This window comes from Balaenoptera physalus (assembly GCF_965194825.1).
Source record: "Balaenoptera physalus genome assembly, chromosome: 16".
NCBI classification, from domain to species: Eukaryota; Metazoa; Chordata; class Mammalia; order Artiodactyla; family Balaenopteridae; genus Balaenoptera; species Balaenoptera physalus.
In genome coordinates, this window is record NC_138898.1 from 15,203,890 (window position 1) to 15,229,756 (window position 25,867).

Sequence of the window (25,867 nt, forward strand, 5' to 3'; positions counted from 1 at the left end):
TACTCAGTAGTCCTTACTGGTTATCTGCATTTTCAGAATTCCTGGCAGAATCAGGTACTTTATTAAATGGGTTGTGATATGATAGTGTCTTGTCCTGATCCAACCACCCACATGCCATGTGTCCTGGGACAAGCCTTCTGCAGTTTCCTTACCTGAACAGGGGGACCATGTTACATGAGCTTTTTGAAAGGATTACCAATCATAAGTGTAAAGAGTCTCCCCATGTCATGGTCAGTGATGTCCATTTTCCACCTAAATATCTTAGTTGGAAAGACTTGTCTGCCTGCATTTCTTCACCACCCTCCCAAAAAGAAACATGTCAAATAATTATCATTTTTTTATTATGAAATTAATCAGAAAGTTGAGTGACACCTAACTTCTTCCCTTTCTGAGGCAACTGCAGGGAGAGCAAGAAATGCAGTACTTTTGTGTTTTTGCACGTGGGGCCCAGGCATTTTTCCAGGCTGGTACCATATTAGTCAAAACTCTAGACCCTTCCCCTTGCCCCCCAACAGACTACTATTTTATTTTCCTTTTAGGATATACAATGTTAGAGGTTGTCTCATAATTATATAGACATGTACCATCACCGAATAGACATTTCACTAACAAGAATGTTACTATTTCCAGTTTGATCAATGACTCTGCACTTGGCATGAGTATGAAATGGGAAATTCGTTCCTTAGACAAATATTTATCAAATATTTATGCTTTTTGTTCCTAAAACGCATCGTTCTTAGTGTAGGGAAACAGCTGTAAACAAAATATAGTAAAATAATCTGACTTCTAGGAGGGAGACGGACAATAAAGAAAGGGAAAAATCCCATGCCAGGTCGAGATGAGTGTTTTGAAGAAAGAGAGTGATGGGGATACAGGAGGCTGTGCTCCTTCTGTAGACTGGTCAGTGAAACCCTCTGTGATAAGGAGATGTTGAGAAGAGGCTGCAAAAAAAAAAAAAAAAGTGCCTCCTGTGTTTGAGCAGAAGCAAGGACCAGGGTGGCTGGAGCTGAGTGGGTGGAGGGGAGGGGAGCAGAAGGGAATGAGGCAGGCCATGGGGGTAGGTCGTGAGGAGCCTTGTAGGACTCCAAATAAGAATCCAAATTTGATTGTGAGACAGCTGGGGAGTCACTGAGGGATTGGTGTTGGGAGCAATGGGATAGGACTCAGGGTTGTATCAGGGTCTCTGTGGCTGCAGTGCAGAGAGTGGCCTCTAGGGGGCGAAGGGCAGAGACAGAGGCCCCTGGGCAGGCTGCTGCTGTGGTCCAGGTGAGCCATGATGGAGCGTGTACGTATGTTGTTCCCTGGGTCCATCCCAGTTCTCTTGAATAATATGAATGACTTGCTCTCTTGAAATTTCTATGGAGGCTTCATCACAAATCATGATTCATTAAATCTTTACCTGTTTGTGATTGTTTCAACCTTCAACCCCTCTCCTGTGCCTGAGGTGTGGGGACAGAAAAAGGTGGAAGGTGGGTATGAGAATTCCCACCCCCTAATGAGGCAGTTGGTTCCTCTGGCAACCAGTCCCCAGTTTTGGTTTAGGTTGGGGCTTTACGAAAGTCAACTCCCTCACATGATAAAAGACTCCTTTTTCATTCTCATCTCTTAGGAAATTCCAATGGTTTTCAGAGCTCTGTGCCAGGAATGGGATGAAGACGAAATTCAAATTTTTATATAAGTCACAATATCAATCTTCCCTCAATATTCCATTATTCCAACCCGCATGAGTTAATCAATGTAAAAACACCGGTGTGTTTTCTTCCATGCCTTTCTCCATTAGAGCATGATTCCTTCACACCTTTTAAAAAATTTTATTTATTTATTTATTTATTTATTTATTTATGGCTGCATTGGGTCTTTTTTGCTGCGTGGGCTTTCTCTAGTTGCAGGGAGCAGGGGCTACTCTTCGTGGTGGTGCTCTGGCTTCTCATTGTGGTGGCTTCTCTCTTTGCAGAGCATGGGCTCTAGGCACGTGGGTTTCAGTAGTTGTGGCACGCAGGCTCAGTAGTTGTGGCTCACAGGCTCTAGAACGCAGGCTCAGTAGGTGGCGCACGGGCTTAGTTGCTCTGTGGCATGTGGGAACTTCCTGGACCAGGGATCGAACCCATGTCCCCTGCAGTGTCAGGCAGATTCTTAACCACTGCGCCACCAGGGAAGTCCTCAACACTTTCTTTTTAATGGTGGCAACTTTCAACTACACACACAAGTACGAGAATAGTATTATAAAACCCATGGACCCATTGCCCAGCTCCAATAACTGACCACATATGGAGAATTTTCTTAATATACATCCTCCAGTTTTGTTGTTCTTTGAACCTAATCAGTGGCATCATGCCAACTAATCTATAATATTCATTAAGGGTATGTAATTATTTACAATATTACCCTGTCATTGTCATGCCTAAAAACATTAATGATAATGTCCTGGAAAGCAGGATATCAAATGGCCTTTTCACATTTCACATTCTGGCACCCTTACTACTCTCTATTGCAAACAAACTGGTGGTTTCAGTTGTTGACCTTGTAGAGCAAGTGGTGATGACCATCCTCCTATCTGACCCAGAGGCCCTCCCATCCCTGCAGCCCTGCAGCTGTCTTCTGCCTGGAGCCTCCATACACGGGTTCCTGCAAGGCCAAAATCATCAGGTACTTCCACGACACCAAGTCCGGGTTCTGCGAGACCTTTGTATATGGTGGCCGCAATGCTAAGAACAAAAACTTCAAGATGGGGGAGGACTTTGTGAGGACCTGCGGTGGTACCATCAGGCCCTGGGGTAAGACAGGGGGCAGGGCAGGTGGGAGGGGAAGGGCTGGGGAGAGAGGTGGAGCTCAGGGATCCCACTCCCCTCATACCCCCACCGTGACTTCTATCCTCTCTGCCTCCCAGGAGAAGTGGCAGCAATGTCCTTTGAAAGCATGGACTGAGCAAGTCCTCCATGCCCCAGCTGGCAGAAGGTCACCCCTAGAAGCCTCGTCTTCATAATCTGAGCCTCCTCCCCTTTTCTCAGATGGGAACACTGAGTCAGCCACTCTATAGAGCAGGTCTGCAGTGTTCCTGCGCATCCCAGCTAGGCTTGGAAAACTCACCTCCTTCTTGTTGTTCATCCCGGTCCTGGGAGGACTGTGATTGCTCATTTCTGGGATGGTCTAGGACCTATCAGGGTGTACAGTGTCCAAATCTGGGGTTTCAGAGAGGTCAAGCAGCAAGTTTATTTCCTCTTGCAGAGGACCTGTAAACTGCTGCTGAAGTCCGAGGAGTACCCACCCAGGGCTGGACTCTGGCTGCTTCTGAAGTAGTTCACCTCCTCCTCTTCCTCCCCATCCCTACCCTCCTCAGCAGAAATCTGCCTCTTTCCTTCCCCCATGGGTCTACTTGCTTTAGCTCTGTCTCATCAAGTTGGCTCTAAGCACCATGAGAGCAAGTCTTCTCTTTATCCCTCACACTTCGCACAGAGCCTGACACAAAAGAGACAGTCCATAAATATTTGAGGAAGGAATGAATGAATGCAGGAGCAAAGCTCCTCATGACTGGAGTGACTCTAGAGCCTGGGATTTGAATCCACGATTCTTGTCCTAACCTTCTTCCGCACTGCATCCTCACCTTCATCCTCCACCCCACCATCTCTGCTCTCCTGTGCTGGCAAAAGTAAAATTTGTGGCATCCTGTTCTCAGCATTGGTGATGGGAGAGGTCTTTCCTCTAAGGAAGCCCCTCTGCCACATTGATGTTGAACATCTGTGGCTTCAAACAGTCTGGCCTTATATTTTAAAAAATTCATATTCTAATTCAACTAACTGGAGTGGGTTCTGTTGTTGCAACTAAGAACCTTAACCCATAGGTTCCATGGAAATGGTGGTCCTTCTCAATCTTCTGCAGAGCAGCCGGCGCCTCCCCGTTTTCTGCCCTCAGACGTACCAGGAATAAGAAGCCAGCCCCTTATAGTGGCATCTGTCTCTTAATGGCCACCCCAATATACACCAAAAAATGGTTACAGACACCTCAACAAGATTGCTTTTACCCTTTACTTCTTGGGCCACGTCAAACTTTGGGGCAGGTTATTTTCCTGGATTCTCAGAAGAGAAAGGAAGGAGCATGAGGCTCAATTGTCCACTTGTCCAAGGAAACCCCTTCTCTGTCATCCCTACCTTGTGTGGGAAGGTGGCTTCCTAATCCAGCTAATGAGGATCAAGCTCACCTTTAATGAGCACATGCCATTTGTCAGGCTCTGTGCTTGTCATTTTCCCAAATCCTCCCCCCCTCCTTTCTTCTTTGATAACCATAAGTTTGTTTTCTATGACTGTGAGTCCATTTCTATTTTCATACCACATTTCTTAAGCCAGTCGTCTGTTAATGGGCACTTATAATGCACACGTCTTGGCTATTGTAAACAGGGCTTCTGTGAACATTGAGGTGGAGGTATCTTTTCAAACTAAAGTTATCTTTTCTCCAGATATATACCCACGAGTGGGCTTGCTGGATCATGTTGTAGTTCTGTTTTTAGTTTTGTAAGCAACCTCCATACTGTTTTCCGTGGAGAGTGCACCAATTTACATTCACACCATCAGTGTACAAAGGTTTCCTTTTCTCCACACTCTCTCCAGCATTTATTATTTGTAGACTTCTCAATGATAGCCATTTTGACTGGTGTGATATGATACCTCATTGTGGTTTTGATTTTCATTGCTGTACTCTAATATTTAACAATGTTGACATCTCTTTTTGTGTCTCTGGCCATTTGTAGGTCTTTTTTGGAGAAATGCCTATTTAGGTCTTCTGCCCATTTTTTGATTGGATTTTCTGTTTTTTCAATATTGAGTTGCATGAATTGTTTGTATACTTTGATATTAAGCCCTTGTTCCTTACATATTTTGCGAATATTTTCTCTCATTCAGTAGGTTGTCTTGCTGTTCTGTTGATGGTTTCCTTTGCTGTGCAAGAGCTTTTAAGTTTGATGAGGTTCCATTTATTTATATTTGCTTTTATTTCTTTTGGCATGGGAGACTGATCCATAAAAATATTGCTGTGATTTATGTCCAAAAATGTTTTGCCCTTGTTCTTTTCTAGGAGTTTTATGGTGTCATGTCTTATATTTAGGTCTTTAATCCATTTTGAGTTTATTTTTGTATATGGTGTGAGGGAGTGTTCTAATTTCATTGATTTACATGTAGCTGTTTAGCTTTCCCAACACCATTTCCTGAAGACACTGTCTTTTCTCCATTGTATATTCTTGCCTCCTTTGTTGTACATAAATTGACCATAGGTGCATGTGTTTATGTCAGGGCTCTCTATTCTGTTCCATTGGTCTATATATCTGTTTTCTGGCAATATCACACTGTTTTGCTTACTATAGCTTTGTAGTATACTTTATGGTCTGCATGGGTGATGACTCAAGCTTTGTTTTTTTCCCTCAGGAATAGTTTGGCAATTCTGGGTCTTTTATGGTTCTATGTAAATTTTAGGATTATTTGTGCTAGATCTGTGAAAACTGTCTTGAGTATTTTGATAGGATTTGTCCTTTTAATCCTTGTTTTCCAGTTGTTTTTGTAGTTCTTCCCTGTTTGTTTCTTCTTTTGGTTTTTCTGTTTGTGATTTGATGATTTTCTTTCAGTATACTTGAGTTCCTTTGTTTTTAGTTTTTGTGACTCTATTGTATGTGTTTGATTTGTGGTAACCATCGAGCTCAAGTGCATTGAACCATAACAATACCTCCTTACTTTAAACTGAAAGTCATTCAAGTTCAAACACATTGTAAAAGATCTACATTTTTATACTCTCATTCTCCACATTTTGTGATTTTGATGCCCTACTTTACATTTTCATGCCAATCCTTTCACTGTTTATTTCTTATCATTGCTTTTACAATTTTTTGTTTTTTAATCTATGTACAGGTTTATCTAAATGATCTTTAATTCTTAGATATATTTGTCATTTTTATTGTGATTTTCCCCTTCCTATAGATTCTTCTAGCCTCAGTTTTCATACCACCTCCTATGGAGATCTCAGTTTCTCTTGGGCATCAGGTGACAGATAGCAGCATTCATCAATACAACACTGGTTTGTTCCATTGAACCAGAAGGATTCCCTCTCCCCTCTGGCTCTGCCATTCAAAACTGGTCTAGACTCTGCTCCCAAGAAACCTGTTGGCCAATTCTGCTGTCTTTGTCCTAAAACAGTCCTACAGACACTGGGAGATGGGAATCAAGGAAGGACCCCTCTCTCCCACCAGGTGTCTTTTAGGTTCTTGGAAAACATTTGCTAAGTTTCTACCACCAGCTTCAGATACTCAAAACTGAATGTTGGGGGAAGCCCTTATTTGCAGCTCACTACATTTTATGCTGACGCTGCTGGAATTGTTGGCACCCTCACAAGGTGCCCTCTTATCTGGTTGGAGGAAAGAATTTAGCGTAAAAAGAGGAGGATGGTCAGTAGGATCAGGGCTCCCAGGTCACCCTCCCAACTTGCTTCCCCCAGTTGGGAAAGAGCTGTGGCAATCAGGTAGTGTGGAAATTTAAACAACTGAATGAGGGTGGCTGAGAGGAGGGGGTAGGAGGTAGGTGGTGGGCAGGAATCCAAGACTCATCGAGGTATTTCCCAAGATGTACCACAGTTCATTATTAGACCTTCCCAGCTGCAAGGCATTGTGGGAATGACTTGTGCATAATCTAGTGGTCCCGAGTCAAAGGGATGTCACAACTTCCTTATTAGAGCAACTTTAACGCTATTTTCATGCTCCTGGCTCCGGGAAGAAGTGAGCTGGAGGAACCTTAGGAGAGCAGAGCCTAACTGTCTCAATACAGATGAGGAAATTGAGGCAGAGAAAACTCAAAAAACAGAGGTAGTGTAATAAACCAGAACACAGGTAGAGCTGGTTCTGTTGTCCAATACCTTGTAGTCTTGGCAAATATCTCAATGTCTCTGACTTTTGCATTCCTTAATTACACAATAAGGAAAAAGGCTTATAACTGTCAATGTTTCCAACTACAGACCACTAGAAACAGTCCACTTACAAACTGAACGAGTTGGGTTTATTACTCACTGCAGCAATGGACAATGAATGACATGGCATCTCATTAAGTGGATGTTTGAAGGACTTACCGGATGTGGGCTTCTGTAAGGTTATTTGCGGCAGAGTTTCAGGAAGCTGGCTTTGCTCAGGATGATGCTGTCAGGAAGTGGGGCAGTTCTATGATCAGGTGTCTTCATCTTATTCTGAAGTGAACTTTCATCTGAGAACTGAGGAGGTACAACCAACAGACTTTGCTATGAGATTGCTCACAGGGGGTGAGGAAAAGGTAGAATGAAGGACAACATTCAGCCTTCTGGGGGAAGGTAGGGGAAGCAAGTCTTTAGAAGGAAGGACAATAAATTCAGTTAGGTCAACGTTGAGTCCATGGTGCTTGCAGAACATATAGGCAAAGATGTTGAGTAGATGTTGATTCATTCATTCACTTGTTCATGAAACGTTTATTAGGGATAAAATATGTGATGACTGAAACCTTTGATCAGACTCCATGGCTTCAAACTCTGGCTCTGCCAATTTACTAGGTGTGTGGCCTAATCAATTTGCTAGTGCTTTACATCTGTGAGCACAGGTAAATTTTGAACGGTATCCACAGAGATGGAGTCATCCTTCCATTTACATAGGAGGAACCTGAGGTTCTGAGAAGGTGGGGATTGCTGGTAGCTCAGAGGGTGAATGTAGCAACGTGAATTCCCTGTCCTGATGTGCTGGTAAAAGTCACTGAGTCGATGAGAATGTCTAAGTAACTCTGAGAGAGGTAGAATTAATAATGTAAAACACCCATCACCACTGTTGACAACCTACTATGTACCAAGCTCTGCACATACATCTTCATCTCTAAACATCACAACAACCTTAATAGGTTTTTCTTCCATTTTAAAGTCATTCAAGCTGAAGCTCAGAGGTTTCATCCCTTCTCCAAGGTCACATAACCAATATTGGCAGGTGCTGGGATTCAAACTCAACACCCTCTGTCTCCTATGATTTTCCTTGAAAGAGGTTTAAAAGCTGTGCCTTCAAAAGCCCCGACGATTCACCAGAGGAGACTCAAAGTTCTTCAAATAGGAAGCTCTGCTTTTCATAATTTCTTTATGCTGAGACCAAGTGGAAACAAATTTTGGTAATGAATTTTGTTCACATTTATGCCTTGAGAGCCTTACCTGTGAGTTAGAGGAGGATGATGGCTGAGAAAAGGCCACTGGATAGAAAAATGCAGAACTTGGTGGTGACCCTGGTAAAGGCAGCAGATCTCGCTGGTTATGAGCAACAGAAACTGACTCTGGCTATTGGAAGCAGAGAAGGAATTTGTGACAACAGTGTGGGGATGTAGTGGGCTTCCATTCTCCCTTCCTGATTGTACCCTTAAGTGAGATCCTTTCGGACTCTTCTGTTGGCAGCCATAGCACTTAATGATTTAGCTCAGCTCACAGACTGAAGGGAGTGCTGAAAGATCCCATCTTGGAAAGGACGGTAAGCAAGGAAGAACTAAGGTCTTCCCAGGCCACCTCTGAATGACCTCCATTTTTAGGTCTTTTGGGATTCACTGATCAAGATTAAATTCCAGGGAGAGCATCTGATTGGCCACTCTTGGTCTGGGGGTAGGGCAGGCACTTTGATTGACAGGCGGCCCAATCCCACCAGTCCTGGGTGGAGGAAGAGTCGTTCCTCAAGCAGAATCAGGCCACTGTATCAGCAAAAGGACAAAGAGACGCTAGGAGACAAAGCAACAAAAGAGCCCATATACTCAGAGAGAGAAGTTTCCATGGAGAGAAGGGAGTTTGAATGTATCCAAGAGTCCAAGAGGAGAAAGCTCCATTGTATGGTGAAAAGTACCCTGTTTGTTCCTGGGAATTTCTCAGATCTTCAATGTTCTCTTGTTTACAATCACCTTAAAGTGGGCATGTCTACAGCTGACTCATGTCTCCTCCTATTTTAACCTTTCTTTTTTCCCTTTCTATTTCTTTTCTTCCTTTTTTGATAAATATGATTTTACTCTCATGAAGTCACGTCCACAATCTTTGATGCCTCATCTATGTTAATATCAGATACATTTGCCTGTGTGTTGTTTGTGTGTTTGTGTATTTGTAATATTGAAATAACCGGGGCCACGACTTACAGTCTTTGGCAAGTGTCTTCTTTCTGATTTTCTGCTGTTTTTCCTCCAGCAAGTCACTTTCCCTTAGCTGAATTTCAGTTGCTTCATCTGTAAAATAGGAATAATAATACTTACTTCATAAGATGGTTAAATAAGAGCAAGCTACCTTTTACTGAACACTTACTGTGAGCCCAGCCCAGGGGTCACAATTTTGAATTCCTTCCAGGCCAGGTGATTGATGTGGATGGAAATATTTGGAGTGGGAGTGGGGCTGGGGGCACAATAAGGCATGGTGGGGACTATGGAAACTGGGGGGAACGCCCCCCTCATGGGAAGAGAGCAGCTCGACTTAGCTTAGCTCATGGCTTTCAAAGTGTGGTCCCTTGAGCAGCCCCGTCAGCAGCCCCGGAAGCTGGTTAGATGCAGATACTTAGGTCCCACCCCTGTCCTAGTGATCAAGACACTGGGGGTGGGATCTCAAGTGTGTTTGAACGACTGGCTAAGTGATTCTGATGCTCACTCAAGTTTGAGACCCACTGCTTTTGTTAAATTGCAGGACTGTGTTGCCAGATCATTCACTTTTTCCAACAATACTAGAAATATACTTTTATATGAAATTCCCCACTGTTAAATCCTGGCAAATGTTTCAAAATTGTAAAATGTGTGGGCTAAAAATACTTATATTCTAGCCAGATTTGAACCTGTGCTTTATGCTTTTCCTTTCAATCCTTAAAATAATCCTTTAAAAAACAGTATTCATGACACCAGTTTTTTTTTTTTAGAAGGTTCAACTTTTTATTTATTTATTTATTTATTTTATTTTATTTTTGGCTGTGTTGGGTCTTCATTTCTGTAGGGCTTTCTCCAGTTGCGGTGAGCGGGGGCCACTCTTCATTGCGGTGCGCAGGCCTCTCACTGTCGTGGCCTCTCCCGTTGTGGAGCACAGGCTCCAGACGCACATGCTCAGTAGTTGTGGCACACGGGCTTAGCTGCTCCGCGGCATGTGGGATCTTCCCAGACCAGGGCTCGAACCTGTGTCCCCTGCATTGGCAGGTGGACTCTTAACCACTGCGCCACCAGGGAAGCCCCATGACACCAGTTTTAAGGAGGAAGACTATGTAGCTCCAAAAAGTGAGGTGCTGTGATATCACGTAGCCAGAAAGTGGACACCCAAGTCTTGGATATGAATGTACCTCTCACAGGGCACAGCGTCACAAAAAGATAAACATCTTCCGCCTGCCCCAGGTGCATTCCATCCATTTCACGAAGGGGCCTTAGATAGCATGGAATCCAAGCTTCTCATTTTTCAGAGGGAAAAACTGAGGACTAGAAGCAGAGATATGACCTAGGGTCCCACAGTGTTGGGATCATACGTCTTTATCCAGAATACAACCCTTGTGATGTTCCTGCCTTGTGATTTCTCTGAAGATGCCCCCAGGGGCCGGGAAGGTTTGAAACTAGAGACTCAGTCACTCATGAGCAGGGAGGTGGGAGGTGGAGGGAGGACAGGCTCCTCGGGGGCTCCTGGGTCAGGGGGCCTCTAACCTGGACCACAGGGAGGAGGACCAGGAGAGGAGGACACTGGGAGAGAAAGACAGACAGATGAGAGGGGAGGGGGGAGAAAAGAGGAGTCTCTGCCGTTAGGGGGGGTCTCTGCTGCTCCCTGGTCTCAGATGGACAGACTGAGGCAGGAAGAGGGGCAGGACCAGAGGGCCTCCTGAGCTAGAATCCCAGTTGTGCCATCTGCTGGTTGTGGGTCCTGAGCAAGTCGCTTCACCTCTCTGAGTCTCTGCTTTCTTGCTGGCTAAATGGGATGAGAATCCCAGATGCTGTAGGGTCAACATCAGGCTAAATGAAATCATTCATGTGAAATGTCTCAGGAGAGAGTAGACCCTCCACACACAGTGGCTTGTTTTGTGAGTACCCCGCTCCCGATGCCCTTCTGTCCGGGGGCAGCTCGGTACTGAGAGCTCCTGCCCTTCTCAAGGGAAAGGGTGACTTTGTGCCAGGAAGGCAGCCCCTCCCGTCCCCTGCAGCTCATCACCCAGCTCTGTGCCCGTTTGACATGTGGTTGGGCTTGCTCCTGGGGCTTCTGGGCATTGAGCCAGCTCCCTTCTCCTTGACCCTGGAAGTGGAGCACAGGGTGTGTGTGTGTGTGTGTGTGTGTGTGTGTGTGTGTGTGTGTGTTAGTGGAAGAATGCATGTCTGTGTGTGGATGAGTGAGGGGGGTGGGGCTTGGTGCTACACGGTTGTAACTGGGAGTGAATGTATGGGAGTGAATGTATGGGAGTGAGTGAAGAGACTGGGGGTGTGTAAGCCCTCACACGTGCACTATAGTTTACAGCTTACAATGCAGCAGAGTGCATGTGCACAGACTCTGAAGCCAGATCCCTGGGTTCAAATCCTCTCTCTACAAGGTATGACTTTAGGCAAATTATTTCTTGTTACCTCAGGTTCCTCCCCTGTATCATGAGGAAGTACCAACAGTTTCTCTCCCCTCTTTTAGGATTTTTGAGGATTTGATGAGTTAATATGTGTCAAGTGTTTAGGATAATGCCTGACACATAGAAGAAGCTAAGTTTTTTCTGCTGTCATTACTCATTATTATTCTTATTACAAGGACTTTGACTTTGCTGGGAGAAGGAATTTATGTCTGTTGTCTCCACTGCTCCCATAGCAACCCTGTGATGTGGGCAGCACAGATATCAGGTGACACCTGATGACAATGGGGCTCTGGGAGGTTTAAGTCCTCAGGCAGAAAGTTAGGAAAAGACAGAGCTGGTACCCAAACTGAGGTCTAAAAATGCCAAAACCACAGGGGGAGAGAGCAGGAGGAAGGGGGCTCTTGCAGGTGATCTTCCAAGCTCCCCTGAGGTCCACTCAGGCAGGCAGCTCTCCTGTTTCTGAAACCAGGTGAGGGGCAGTGGGAGGTCGTGCTGTGGTGACGTGTTCAGCTCCCTGCTTCCCCTCTGCCCACACCCCTTACTCCTTTTTCTACCCAGAAAACATGGTTGCTTCCCCAGAGGACACGCCTTCCTCCAGTTCAGCTTCAACCTGATCCGCAGTGCCAGGTAAACAGCAAGTGTCCATCCAGTTGAGAAGCTGTGGCAGCGGTTACAGGAAGGTGTCCTGCGTCACACCTGTCTTCTGAGTTAGGTAGGGGTAGGGGTGCGGGTGACAGGTATTGATGCTGAGATGGGATGACACCTGCAGGAGCTGAAAAGAAGGACCTGAGCTAACATACTTCTGATCACTTAGCTGTCCTTTAATTTGCTCTCGTTCCCCCACTGACCGTCCATCACCTGCCGTGCACTGCCCTAGGTGCTGGGATGCTCCCTGAGTCAACTTATTGGACAAAATTCCACCTGTGGAATCACAGTCTGTGTTTCCATGGGACCCACAGGCAGAGTCAAGTCTGAGAAGTGCTGTTACTGGGCATTTGGCCCCAGCAGGCAGAAGCAGGAAGCCTGGTTAGGTGGGGAGATTACGCAATAAACAGGACTGACCCCAGCTCCTCCCCTTCCTCACTCCCCTCCTTATTGCCTGATCCCACCCCTCAGCTGGGTTATGAAAAGCTCTGTCAGCCCCCAGGTTTCCTCAGAAGCCCTCCTGCGAGGCCACGAACATGAGACGGCTCTGCCTCTCCGTCGCCCTTCTTGTCCTCCTGGTCACCCTGGTGGCCTGCACCCCGGGGGGTAAACACAAGAGCCATGCCAGAGGTAAGTCCCGGCTCACCTCACCTCTGCAGGCTGGGGTAGGGGGGGAGGGAATGAGGCGAGTCCATGGAAGGAGCTGGGGAGCAGGGGTGGGGTGGGTGCTGACAGCCCTCTCTGGATTTCTCCTGGGAAGTTGGGCAGTTTTAACTCCAGGGATATTTCATGACTGTCAATAGGAAAAAAATTAAAAGTCAAAATTTTTAAATATATATCCCGCTGACCTCTACCAGATCAGGAATCCCATCTCTGACACTCTCTATTCCTGGTCAGTGCCGTGTCCCTGAACTTCACTGTAGTGTAATAAAAAGATCAATATTTGATCCTTGTCCTGGTTCCTGGAACAGACCTCCTGAAACTCCTGGAATTTACTGTCTTTTTTATGGTAATGAGGTGAGTAAAGGAATGGGACTTGAGAGACCTTCAGAGTGGGGCTGGTCTCCAGAAAAACCCAATCATGTGTTTAGAGGCTAGAACTTTCATCACCCCGCATCCCAGCACCTCTGGGGAGAGGGAAGGGTGTTGAGATGGAGATCAGTCACCAATGGCCGATGATTCAATCAATATGTCTGTTTATTGACACTTCAATAAAAATCCATAAATATTGGGGTTCAGAGAGCTTTCGGGGTGGTGAACAGATGGAGGTGCTGTGAGGGTGGCGTGCTCCCCTAGGGCACGGGGCCTCCGCACACCTCTCCTCCCCCTTTGCCCTACGCATCTCCTCCATTTCGCTGTCCCTGAGCTTTATCCTTTATAATAACATGAGAACGGTAAGTAAAGTGTTTTCCTGATTTCGGTCACCGCTTCTATTGGTTATTGAACATGGAGGTGGGGTCATGGAACCTATGATTTTTTAGCCAGTGGGTTACAAGTGTAACTCGGGATCACGTGGCTGGCATTTGAAGCAAGGACAGTCTTGAGCCCTCAACCTGTGGGATCTGCACTAACTCCACGGATTTAGTGTCAGAAGTGAATTGACTTGTGGGATGCCCAGTGGATGTTTGGGGAATTGGTTAATGTTGGTAGAGACACCACATATTTGGTGTCAGGGAAAAACCCAGACTCACTCTTCCCTGTGATTCGGGGGCTCAGGTGAGACTCAGAGATAGGGGAGTAATGAACATGGGACACTGTACCCAGAAACTCTTACCAGCTTTCTGTATTTTCAGAATTCCTGGCAGAATCAGGTAGTTTATCAAATGGATTGTGATATGATAGTATCTTGTCCTGACCCTACGACCCACCTGCCGTGTGTCCCGGGGCAAGTCATCTGCAGTTTCCTCACTGAACAGGGGAACCATGTTACATGGGTTCTTTGAACAGCTTACCAGTCATGAATTTAAAGAGTTTAATCACATTTCATGGCCAATTTTGTCCGTTTTCCACCAAGGTGGAAAAATTAATCTGAAAAACTTTCTCTACCCACCTCCTTTGGGCAAGAAAAAATATTTAGGTGTAAAATAATGATTATTCCTCTAGTATTAAAATTAATCAGAAAGACATGGGACCACTGAGCAGAGCAACTGCAGGGAAAGCAAGAAACACAACGCTTGTGTGAGTTGGCTTCTGGGACCAAGGCTGATACAATCTTAGTAAAGGCTCAAGGCCCTTTCCCTTGCCCCGCCAACCTTTTAAAAAAATATTTATTTATTTGGCTGTACCAGGTCTTAGTTGCGGCATGCAGGATCTTTTGGTTGCAGCATGCGGGCATGCAGAATCTTTAGTTGTGGCATTCGAACTCTTAGTTACAGCATGTGGGATCTAGTTCCCTGACCAGGGATTGAACCCGGACCCCTGCATTGGGATCACAGACTCTTAACCACTGGACCACCAAGGAAGTCCCTCCTTTGTCCCCTTTTCACAATTATTTTATTATCCTTTCAAGATACAGAATGTTAAAGGTAGATTGATAATTATGTAGACCTGCCCCATCATCAAGTAGACTTTGCACTAACAGGAATTCCATTATATCCATTCTATTCAGTGATTGTGCACTTGGCGTGAGCATGAAATGGGAGATTTATTCCCTTGCCATATATTTATTAAGTCCCCACAAAGCATGGTTCTTGGTGTGGGGAAAGAGCTGTAGACAAAATATGGCAAAATACCTTGCCTTCTAGGAGGGAGACAGACAATAGCAAAAGGGGGGAATACTAAGCTAGGTTATGAGTGTTTTGAAGGTAGAGAGTGATGGGGATAAAGGAGGCTGTGCTCTTTCTGTAGACTGATCAGCGAACCCCTCTGTGATGAGGAGGCACTGGAGCAGAGGCTGCAGCAAGAACATGCCTGGTGTGAACCAGCAGCAGCAATTACCAGGGTGGCTGGAGCTGAGTGGGTGGGGGTGGGGGGGACGTGGAAGGAGATGAGGCAGAGAGGCCATGGGGGCAAGTAGGACTTTATAAAAATCAGAATTTGACTCAGAGAGATGGGGAGTCACTGAGAGATTTGTCGTGGGAGCAATGGGGTAGGACTCAAGTTGTAACAGGATCCCTGCGGCTGCAGTGTGCAGAATGGCCTCTAGGGGGCGAAGGGCAGAGACAGAGAGGCCCAGGGAGAAGGCTGCTGCAGTGGTCCAGGTGAGCAATGATGGAGCATGTACCTATGTTGTACCCTGGGTCGATGCCAGTTCTTTTGAATAACATGAATGTCTTGCTGTGTTTAGGTTTCTATGGAGGCTTCATTACCTAGTCATGATGCATTAAATCATTAGCCATTGGTGACTGTTCAACCTCCAGCTCCTCTCCAATCCCTGAGGTTTGGGGTTGGGGGACGGTGGATGGAAGGCCTTGGAGGAGAGTAGGAATGAAAGTTGCAACCTTCCTGTCAAGCAGTGGTTTCCCCTGGCAACCTGAGCCCATTCTGGGGTTACCAGGGTCTTCCCAAAAGTCACCTACATCACATAACAAAAGACACCATTATTGCTCTCAGCATTTAAGAAATACTAAGGTTTTTAGGAACTTCCCTGGTGGTCCAGTGCATAAGACGCCGTGCTCCCAATGCAGGGGGCCCAGGTTCGATCCCTGCTTGGGGAACTAGATCCCGCATGCATGCCGCAACTAAAAGTTCGCATACCACAGCTAAGAAGTCTGCGTGCTGCAACTAAAAGATCCCGCGTGCTGCAACTAAGACCCGGTGCAGCCAAAATAACTAAAGAAATAGAAAACAAAACAAACAAACAAAAAATTCTTTAAAAAGAAAAAGAAATACCAAGGTTCTTAGGAACTCCGTGCCAGGAAAATGACAAAGAACAAATGTATATATTTCTTATTATAAATCACAATATGAATATAGTGTCAATATTCAATTTATACAGTCCCCATGAGGTAACAAAAGAGAACACACTGGTATGTTTTCTTCATGCCTTTCTCCATTACAGCCTGATGTCTTCACATTTTTATTAATGGTGGAAACCTTTTACCATACACATAAGTGCAGAGAATAGTATTATAAAACCCAGGTACCAGCTCCAGTAATTATTGATATATGGTGAATATTTTTTTACCTGTATCCTCCTTTTTTTTTGGTTGAGGTTTTTTTTTTTTCCCCAACTTTATTGAGATATAATTGACATGGGTAGAGTTTTTTTGTTTGTTTGTTTTTGACTGGTTTGGGTCTTCGTTGCTGCACGTGGGCTTTCTCTAGTTGCAGCGAGCAGGGGCTACTCTTCATTGCGGCGCGTGGGCTTCTCATTGCGGTGGCTTCTCTTGTTGCGGAGCACGGGCTCTAGGCACACAGGCTGCAGTAGCTGTGGCTGGCGGGCTCTAGATCTCAGGCTCAGTAGTTGTGGCGCACGGGCTTAGCTGCTCCGCCGCATGTGGGATCTTCCCAGACCAGGGCTCGAACCCGTGTCCCCTGCATTGGCAGGTGGACTCTTAACCACTGCGCCACCAGGGAAGCCCCAACATGGGTAGTTTTTTGAAGCTAATCAAAGGCATCATACCAATTAATCTTAAATACTTCATGAAGGAGATATAAACTTTTACATGATTACCCTATCATGGTCATGCCTAGCAACATTAATAATAATGTCCCAGAAAGCAGGTTGTCAATGACCTTTTCAATTTGACCAGCCCCCAGAACCCTAACATTCTCTATCACAGACAAACTGGTGGTTTCAGTTGTTGACCTTGTAGACCGAGCTGCGACGACGGCCCTCATAACTGACCCATAGCCCCTCCCATCCCAGCAGGTTCTCAGCCTGCCTTCTGCCTGGAGCCTCAGTACACGGGTCCCTGCAGGGCCCGGAAGATCAGGTACTTCTACAACGCCAAGTCCGGGCAGTGCGAGATCTTTATATATGGCGGCTGCCGAGGGAAGAAGAACAACTTCCTGACAGCAGAGGATTGCATGAAGACCTGCGGTGGTCATGCGGAGATCCGGGGGTAAGAAAGAGGGCAGGGCAGGGTAGGAGGGGAAGGGCTGGGGAAAGAGATGGCGCTCAGGGGGCCACACACCATTCACATCTGCACAGCGTCTTTCCTCCTCGCTGCCACCCAGGAGAAGTGGCTGCAGTGTCTTGTGAAACCACACACTGAGCACATCCTCCACGGGCCAGCTTGGCAGAAGGTCACCCCTAGAAGCCCCGTCATGAGAATCTGAGCCTCCTCACATGCTCCCCTTTTCTCAGATGGGAACACTGAGTCAGCCGCCCTACAGAGCAGGTCTGCAGAGCTCCTGAGCTCCCCACCTAGGCTTGGAAACTCACTTCCTTCTTGTTGGTCATTCCGGTTCTGGAGCGGACTTTGGCTGCATATTTCTGGGAAAGTCTAGGATCTGTCAAGATGAGCGGTGTCCAGGTCTGGGGCTTCAGAGATGTCAATCAGCAAGTTCCTTTCTTTTTGCAGAGGATCTGCGAGCTGTGCTCCCCTGAAACTCTGAACTCAAAGAGGACGCACGCAGGGCTGGGCTGCGGCTGCTTCTGAAACAGTTCAGTCTCCTCTGAGTCCTTCTCAACCCCACCCTCCTCAGCAGAACCCTGCCTCTTTCCTTCCCCCCATGGGTCTACTTGCTTTAGTTCTGTCTCGTCCAGTCGGCTCTAAGCACCAGGAGAACAAGTCTTCCCTTTATCCCTAGCACTTAGCACAGGTCCTGGCACGAAGGAGACAGTCCATAATTACTTGAGGAAGGAAAGAATGAATGCAGATGCACATTCCTCACAGTGGGAGAGATCTTTTCAATAAAGAAGCCCCTTTCCCTCACAGTGATGTTGCACATTTTCCTTTCTATGGCTTCAAACTGTCTGTCTTATATTCCAATAAATTCATATTCAAATTAAACTAAGTGGAGTGGACTCTGTGGTTTGCAACTAAGAACCTGAACCAATAGGGTCCATGGAAATGGTGGTCCTTCTCACTATTCTGCAGAGCAGTGGGCACCTCCCCTTTTCCTGTCCTCAGACTGGGCCCTGCCAGGTATAGGAAGCAAACCCATTACAGCACCGTCTACCTCTTAATGGCCACCCCAAGCTACACAAAAACCCGTGGGACAGACACCTCAACATGAAAGCTTTCGTTCCTTACTTCTTGGGCCAAGTCAAATTTGGGTGCACGTTGTTCTCCTGGACTTTCAGAAGGAGAAAAGAAGAAACATGTGGCTTAATCATCCATTTTTCTGAGGAATCCCCTTGCCTGAGGTCACATGTGCGGAGGGGGCTTCTTACTTCAGTTAAGAAGGGCAACTACCCTTTTAGTGCGCCAGGCTCTGTGTTAGCATTTTGCCTGCATTCTTCGACTAATCATCCTAAGAATCCTTCAAGGGAGGAAACGGCGACATAGCAATGTCACTTAACTGCTGTATGAGTTTCCTAACACAGGAGGTCCAAGCTCTCCCAGGTAGAGTGACTTTGACAATGTTTTCATGCTCCTGCCTCTGGGAAGATGTGGGATGGAGGCACCTTTGGAGAACAGAGAGTATCTGGTTCACTACAGATGAGCAAATTGAGTCACGGGGACCACAACAAGTGTAGTATTTAAATAAACAAGGATACAGATTAGTGCTGGTTCTGTTACTCACTTCTTTGTAGTCTTGGGCAAATTTCTCAACATCTCTGAGCTTTACATTCTTTAATTTTAAAATAAGGATAATGCTTGTACTTGCTAATGTCTCTAGCCAGAGACCACTAAAATCACTCCCGTTCCTAGTTGAACTAGTTGGGTTTATTACTCACTGCAGCAAGGAAGAGCAATCACCTTGGAAAACAATATGGTATCTTATTAAGAGAATGTTAGAAAGAACTTACAGGACGTGGGCTTGTGTTGGGTGATTTTGGGGAGGGTTTCAGGAAGCTGGCTTTCCTCTGGATGAATGCTGTCAGGAAGTGGGGCAGTTCTCCAAATGGGTATCTTTATCTTAACTCTAAGAAGGGAAGACTAGATAGAAGTTAGAGCTGTATTTGGTAAAGCAGCATCAGTTACTCATATGAGGCAGAATAGGGGGATGCTTGGTCATTTGGGTGGCTTGTGTAATTTAGCTGGTTTTGTCTGTGTTTAAACATGATTACAGAGTGTCCTATTTTTGTCATGATATATCATGGTCCCAGAATGGCCTTGTTTGATGTTGCTGTCTTGTGAAATGTTTACATTCATCAGGAGAACTTAAGGCCAGTGATGGTGCCAGGTCAGCCCCCGAATCAGAGTTTGCTTTTCTCCTTCTCTATCAATCTCAGAGAACTATGATGAGAATTAAGAAGATGTGATATTTGTAAAATGCTTTGCACAAGTGTTGAGACTAAGGCCTCAATGAATGACTGTTCTGATAACAATAATAGTAGTAGATAAGTTGCAAATTGTAACAAATAATTTATTTAATATATTAATAATTATTATTTTATAACAGTGTAATGGAAAAGGACTTATTACTAATTAGAGGAATTTGACTTCAGTAGGTGTGGATATTGCTGTGTGATCTTGGGAAAGTCCCTTCACCTCTCTGAGCCACAGTTTCTTTCTTTGCAAAATAGGATGCTGGTATCTGCCTTAAGAAAAACACGGGTATTTTGGGAACTACATTGATTATGGTGCTGAAGTTCTTTGAACACTTCTGACCAACCCACTATTTTTTTTTTAATTTAAGTATAATTGATTTACAATGTTGTGCCAGTCTCTGCTGTGCAGCAAAGTGACTCAGTTATACACACATAGACATTCTTTTTTTATATTCTTTTCCATTATGGTTTATCACAGGATATAATATAGTTCCCTGTGCTATACAGTAGGACCTTGTTGTTTATCCATTCTAAATGTAATAGTTTGCATCTACCAACCCCAAACTCCCAGTCTATCCCTCTCCTTCCCCGCCAACCCCTTGGCAACTACAAGTCTGTTCTCTCTATGAGTCTGTTTCTGTTTTGTAGATAGGTTCATTTGTGTCATATTTTAGATTCCACATATAAGTGATATCATAGGGTATTTGTCTTTCTCTTTCTGACTTACTTCACTTAGTATGATAATCTCTAGGTCCATCCATGTTGTTGCAAATGCCATTATTTCATTCTTTTTATGGCTGAGTAATATTCCATTGTACATATGTACCACATCTTCTTTATCCATTCATCTGTCAATGGACATTTAGGTTGTTTCCATGTTTTGGCTATTGTGAACAGTGCTGCTATGAACATAGGTGCACGTGTATTTTTTTTTAAGTCTTTTTGGCTATAGTCTTTTCTTTTTTTTGATAAATTTATTTATTTTTGGCTGTGTTGGGTCTTCGTTGCTGCACGCAGGCTTTCTCTAGTTGCAGGAAGCAGGGGCTACTCTTCGTTGTGACGTGCAGGCTTATCATTGCGGTGGCTTCTCTTATTGCGGAGCACGGTCTCTAGGCGCGTGGGCTTCAGTAGTTGTGGCTCGCAGGCTCTAGAGCGCAGGCTCAGTAGTTGTGGCGCACAGGCTTAGTTGCTCCATGGCATGTGGGATCTTCCCGGACCAGGGATCGAACCCGTGTCCCCTGCATTGGCAGGCGGATTCTTAACCGCTGCGCCACCAGGAAAGTCCTTGCATGTATCTTTTTGAATTACAGTTTTATCTGGGTATATTCCCAGGAGTGGGATCGCTGGGTCGTATGGTAATTCTATTTTTAGTTTTTTAAGGAACCTCCATACTTTTTTCCGTAGTGGCTGCACCAACTTACATTCCCACCAACAGTGTAGGGGGGTTCCCTTTTCTCCACACCCTCTCCAGCATTTGTTATTTGTAGACTTTTTAATGAAGGCCATTCGGACCTGTGTGAGGTGGCACCTCATTGTAGTTTTGATTTGTATTTACTAAGATGCAAGCCTTTGTTTGTGGCATCATTTGCAAATATTTTCTCCCACTCTGTAGGTTGTCTTTTCAGTTTTTTTTGTTTTTTTTTTATGGTTTCCTTTGCTGTGCAAAAACTTGTAAGTTTGATCAGGTCCCATTTGTTTATTTTTGTTTTTATTTCTATTGCCTTGGGAGACTGACCTAAGAAAACGTTTGTACGATTTATGTCAGAGAATGTTTTGCTTATGCTCTCTTCTAGGAGTTTTGTGGTATCATGTCTTATGTTTAACTCTTTAAGCCATTTTGAGTTTATTTTTGTGCATGCAGACCAACCCACTTTTTTTTTAAACATCTTCATTGGAGTATAATTGCTTTACAATGCTGTGTTTGTTTCTGCTGTATAACAAAGTGAATCAGCTATATGTATACATATATCCCCATATCCCCTCCCTCTTGCGTCTCCCTCCCACCCTCTCTATCCCACCCCTCTGGGACGAAGTGAGAGAGTGGCATGGACATATATACACTACCAAATGTAAAATAGGTAGGTAGTGGGAAGCAGCTGCATAGCACAGGGAGATCAGCTCAGTGCTTTGTGACCAACCCATTTTTAAAAGTACATGGAGTATTAGTTTCCTTCGTTCCCGGTTGCTTTTAGATTTTTTTTTTTTTTTGGATGCAGACCATTTTTAAAGTCTTTATTGAATTTGTTACAGTATTGCTTCTGTTTCATGTTTTGGTTTTTCGGCCCCGAGGCATGTGGGACGTTAGCTTCCCAACCAGGGATCAAACCCGCACCCCCTGCATTGAAAGGCAAAGTCTTAACCATTGGACCACCAGGGAAGCCCCCCTGGCTGCTTTTAAAGTGTGCTGTCCACTGCATTAAAAAAAAAGAACAAATAGAATTTGGGGGGATGTGACCTTTCATAAGCCCCCTCAGGAAATTCCTCAGTGCCCAAAGAGTGTCACTGTTTCCTGAAATGGTCCCTTTCTTCCTCAGAGGTCACCTAAAGCCCTTTTGCTTCAGTGATAGGTCTCACCCAGTTCCAGTTCCTTGCCCACCTCATCCCACCCTTTATTTGACGCTCTGGTGTCTCAGAAATGTAGGTGGGATTGGGGGCTTCTGCTGATTCTCTTTGGGATCAGGTCACTTGTTCTTCAGCCATTAGGAACCACGCTTTAAGGAAGGCCCTGCCTGCCCCCTGGAGGCAGCATGAGGAAGTGCGACCTCTACCTGAAGCTGCGCACACCCCCTTCCCTGTGAGGCAGGAATATTGAAGTCTTTTGGTAGCTGCCTTTAAAAGCTGTTGTTGTTGTGTGTACACGATGTGGGTTTATAAATCATAGGTTAACATGAATAATTAACTTATAATATTTATTCAGCTACTGAAGTACACAAAGCTGACTCAGTCTATTCTCTCCTGTAGTCCATTTTCCAGCAAGAAATTCTGAGATAATGTACAAATAAGAAATGTGGTCACGGGACTTCCCTGGTGGCGCAGTGGTTAAGAATCCGCCTGCCACTAGAAAAATGGTACAGATGAACCGGTTTGCAGGGCAGAAATAGAGACACAGATGTAGAGAACAAACGTATGGACACCAAGGGGGGAAGTGGCGGGGAGGGGGTGGTGGTGGGATGAACTGGGAGATTGGGATTGACATATATACACTAATATGTATAAAATGGATAACTAATAAGAACCTGCTGTATAAAAAATAAATAAAATATAATTCAAAAATTAAAAAAAAAAAAAAAGAATCCGCCTGCCAATGCAGGGGACACGGGTTTGAGCCCTGATCTGGGAACTAAGATCCCACATGCCATGGAGCAACCAAGCCCGTGTGCCACAACTACAGAGCCCACGCGTCTAGAGCTCGTGCTCCACGACAAGAGAAGCCACCGCAATGAGAAGCCCGCACACCGCAACGAAGAGTAGCCCCCGCTTGCCGCAACTAGAGAAAGCCCGTGTGCAGCAAAGAAGACCCAACCCAGCCAAAAATAAATAAATTAATTAATTTTAAGAAAAGAAAGAAATGTGATCACTTTATTGAGAAGGAAGCACAGGGTGTGAAGAGAGGGTTAGCAGAGGACTGGACAAGTGTGGAGATGGTGGGAGTTGGATGGAGGGATGCCCTGAGGAAGTGAACTTTCAACTGAGGCCTGAGGGAAGAGCAAGAGGCCCTGAGAGGAAGGTGGGGAAAATGTTCTCAGCAAATGGAAAAGCAAGAGATGGATGAGGAGGAGGAGAAGGTGTGTGAGAATGAGTGGGAGGATGGGACGAGATGGTACTGGGTATAAACATGGGGACCAGACTTGAGGAGCCTTGTGAGACGAGCTAAGAGTTTGGGGCTTTATCCGAAGCCAGAGGAAGGACCTGGACATCTTAGGAGACCCTGGTGGAGGATGGAGAGGAGGGGCGGGGCCGAGGCAGTGGGTTCGTGACAAGTGTCCAGAGGGCACACGGGAGGGGCCTGGACTCAGCAGAGGGCAGAGGCTGCAGAGGAGACAGTGAGGAGGAACAACCAACAGGCTTTGCTACGAGATTGTTCCTGGGGGCGAGGAAAGGGAAGAAGCACGGACAGCAGGCAGCTTCCTGGGAGAAGGGAGGCGAAGCAAGTCCTTGCGGGAAGGGCAAAGAGTTCAGTTTGGTCAATGTTGAGTCCATGGCGCCTGTAAAACACTTAGGCAAAAACTTTCTCCTCCATCCGTGTGCCCCGTCCCATCCCCTTGGCTTCAGAAAATCCACATTCTGGTAAAAGAGATCAAGTCAGCAGGGGAGCCCCAGAGTGCTGGGGAGGGGTGAGGCCGGGCAGTTTCCTGGCTTGGGGAGCTGGCTAGGTGCCAGAAGAAGGCTGTGGAGAGCAGTGCCTGAGGCTGAAGGTCCAGTAGGCAGCTGGGTCCACAGGCTAAGACCATTTGCTCATCAAAGTGTCCTCTGCTGCCCTAGACTGAGTTCCAGGAGCCGCCCTGGGCTGCGCCCCTACCCGGCTCCTGCGCCATGGCTGTTGACTCTTCCCTGTGCCCAGAGTAAACAGCCCTGGCCCCTCCCAACCAGGACCTGTCTCCAGTCCCCAGGCTGAACATGGGAATTGGGGAGGCATTCTCAGCCTCTTTCCCCCGGGACCCATCTGTGGGGACAGTGGCTGGATGTACGTCTGTCACCAAGTCCGACTCACCTGTCATCCCAATGGTCACTGCCCCCGACCCCTTCTGCCCTCCAGCAGCAAAGACCTCCTGAGGCTTACAGACTTTAGATTTTGGTTTTTGTCTGTTTGCTTGTAATCTTTATTTATTTATTTATTTTGGCTGAGCCGGGTCTTAGTTGCAGCATTCAAACTCTTAGTTGCGGCATGTGGGATTTAGTGCCCCGACCAGGGATCAAACCTGGGCCCCCTGCACTGGGAGCGCGGAGTCTTACCCATTGGACCACCAGGGAAGTCCCCAGACCTCAGATTTTTGGGTCAGAAAGGAAGTTTGAAGGCACTTCTTGCTGGGTAACTGTGTTTTGGCCTTTACCAGCCTGCATGCTAAAGCTTGGTGTATACTTAGCAGTCTCCCTTCTAACAGGAGACACCATTTTTGGACCACTCACACATCTTTTTTCTTTTTTAAAAAAAATATTTTATTTATTTATTTATTTATTTATTTATTTATTTGGTTGAGCCGGGTCTTAGTCGCAGCAGGCGGGCTCCTTTGTTGTGGTTCGCCAGCTCCTTAGTTATGGCATATGAATTCTTAGTTGTGGCATGAGTGTGGGATCCAGTTCCCTGACCAAGGATTGAACCCGGGCCCCCTGCATTGGGAGCTCAGAGTCTTAACCGCTGCGCCACCCAGGGAAATGCACCACTCACCCATCTTTGGAGGTGACAACGTGGCAGCTCAGAACAAGGAAGTGATTCATTCAAGGTCCCTCAGCCGGGAGGTGGTGGAGGTGGGAGACAAACCCAGACCCTTCCCTCCAAGGCCAGTGTCGAGGGCTCCTTTCGTTACTTTCTCTACACCAACTGTGCACCCTAGATGTGTCACGAAGAAGACACCTGGGCAATATATATGATGGAAGGAAAAAAACAAGGGCTTGGTGGGATAGAGACCTGGGATCAAACCTTCTCTCTACAGCTTCAAATGGGACTTGGGTAGGACCTTCCCACGGGACCTCTCAGTCTTGGCATGGGAACCCCGGAGTCCTGGATGTAGCCTTCGGCCTCCTGCTGCCCTGCCCACGGGCCCCAGGAGGGAGGTGGGGAAGGACGAGTGGACAAGGGTCCAGCTGCAGCTGGTCGAGCTGCACCGGCCTGGAAGCAGCTTAGGTTCCTGGTTCCCACTGGGGCCAGGGTGACGCCTGATCCCCGGGGACTGGGAAATGGCAAAGGTGGCAGCCGGCCCGCCTGCCTTGTCCGCTGAGCCCTGTACTCCAGCTGACTCAGACCCACCCCCCCAGGCTACTCCCCCGCCCCCTACCCCCGAGGCACACCGTTAAAACCTCCACGTGGGCAGCCCCTCACTCCTGCGCCCGCCGCAAGCAAGCACCATGCCTATGTGCAGCCCCGGTCCCATCGCTGCTGGCCTCCTCCTTGGCCTGCTGCTGAGCCCCCCCCCCAGGTCCCCGGGGAGAGGCCTGGCACAGTATGACAAAGGCTTAGTTCTGGGAACAGAGAACCTAGCATCCCCAGGGCCAGAGTGGGGAGACCCGTGGTGAATAAAGATTGGGGGTCTCTGGTGCTTAAAAGTGATGACCCTTGGAGCTTCGGGTGTGGGGTACAATGTGCTGGAGGTGGGGAGACCACTGAAGGCTGACATTTG

The 25,867-nt window shown here is 46.3% G+C and overlaps 1 protein-coding gene across 3 annotated transcripts; it reads left to right on the forward strand.

Annotated features, from left to right (window-relative positions):
• Nucleotides 1-2,853: 2,853 nt before the first annotated feature.
• Nucleotides 2,854-18,105, forward strand: LOC309645350 (serum basic protease inhibitor-like). 3 transcript variants are annotated; one of them, XM_082430411.1, is made up of 4 exons: nt 2,862-12,187; nt 12,701-12,835; nt 17,016-17,211; nt 17,674-18,105. In XM_082430411.1, exons 2-4 carry the CDS (start codon nt 12,742-12,744, stop codon nt 17,705-17,707), a joined length of 324 nt encoding a protein of 107 aa, XP_082286537.1. In that variant the 5' UTR covers nt 2,862-12,187; nt 12,701-12,741; the 3' UTR covers nt 17,708-18,105. The 3 variants fall into 3 exon arrangements, with proteins under 3 accessions (XP_082286538.1, XP_082286537.1, XP_082286536.1); XM_082430412.1 differs by having other exon boundaries at nt 2,854-12,835; nt 17,019-17,211; XM_082430410.1 differs by having other exon boundaries at nt 2,862-12,835.
• The last annotated feature ends 7,762 nt before the right edge of the window (nt 18,106-25,867 follow it).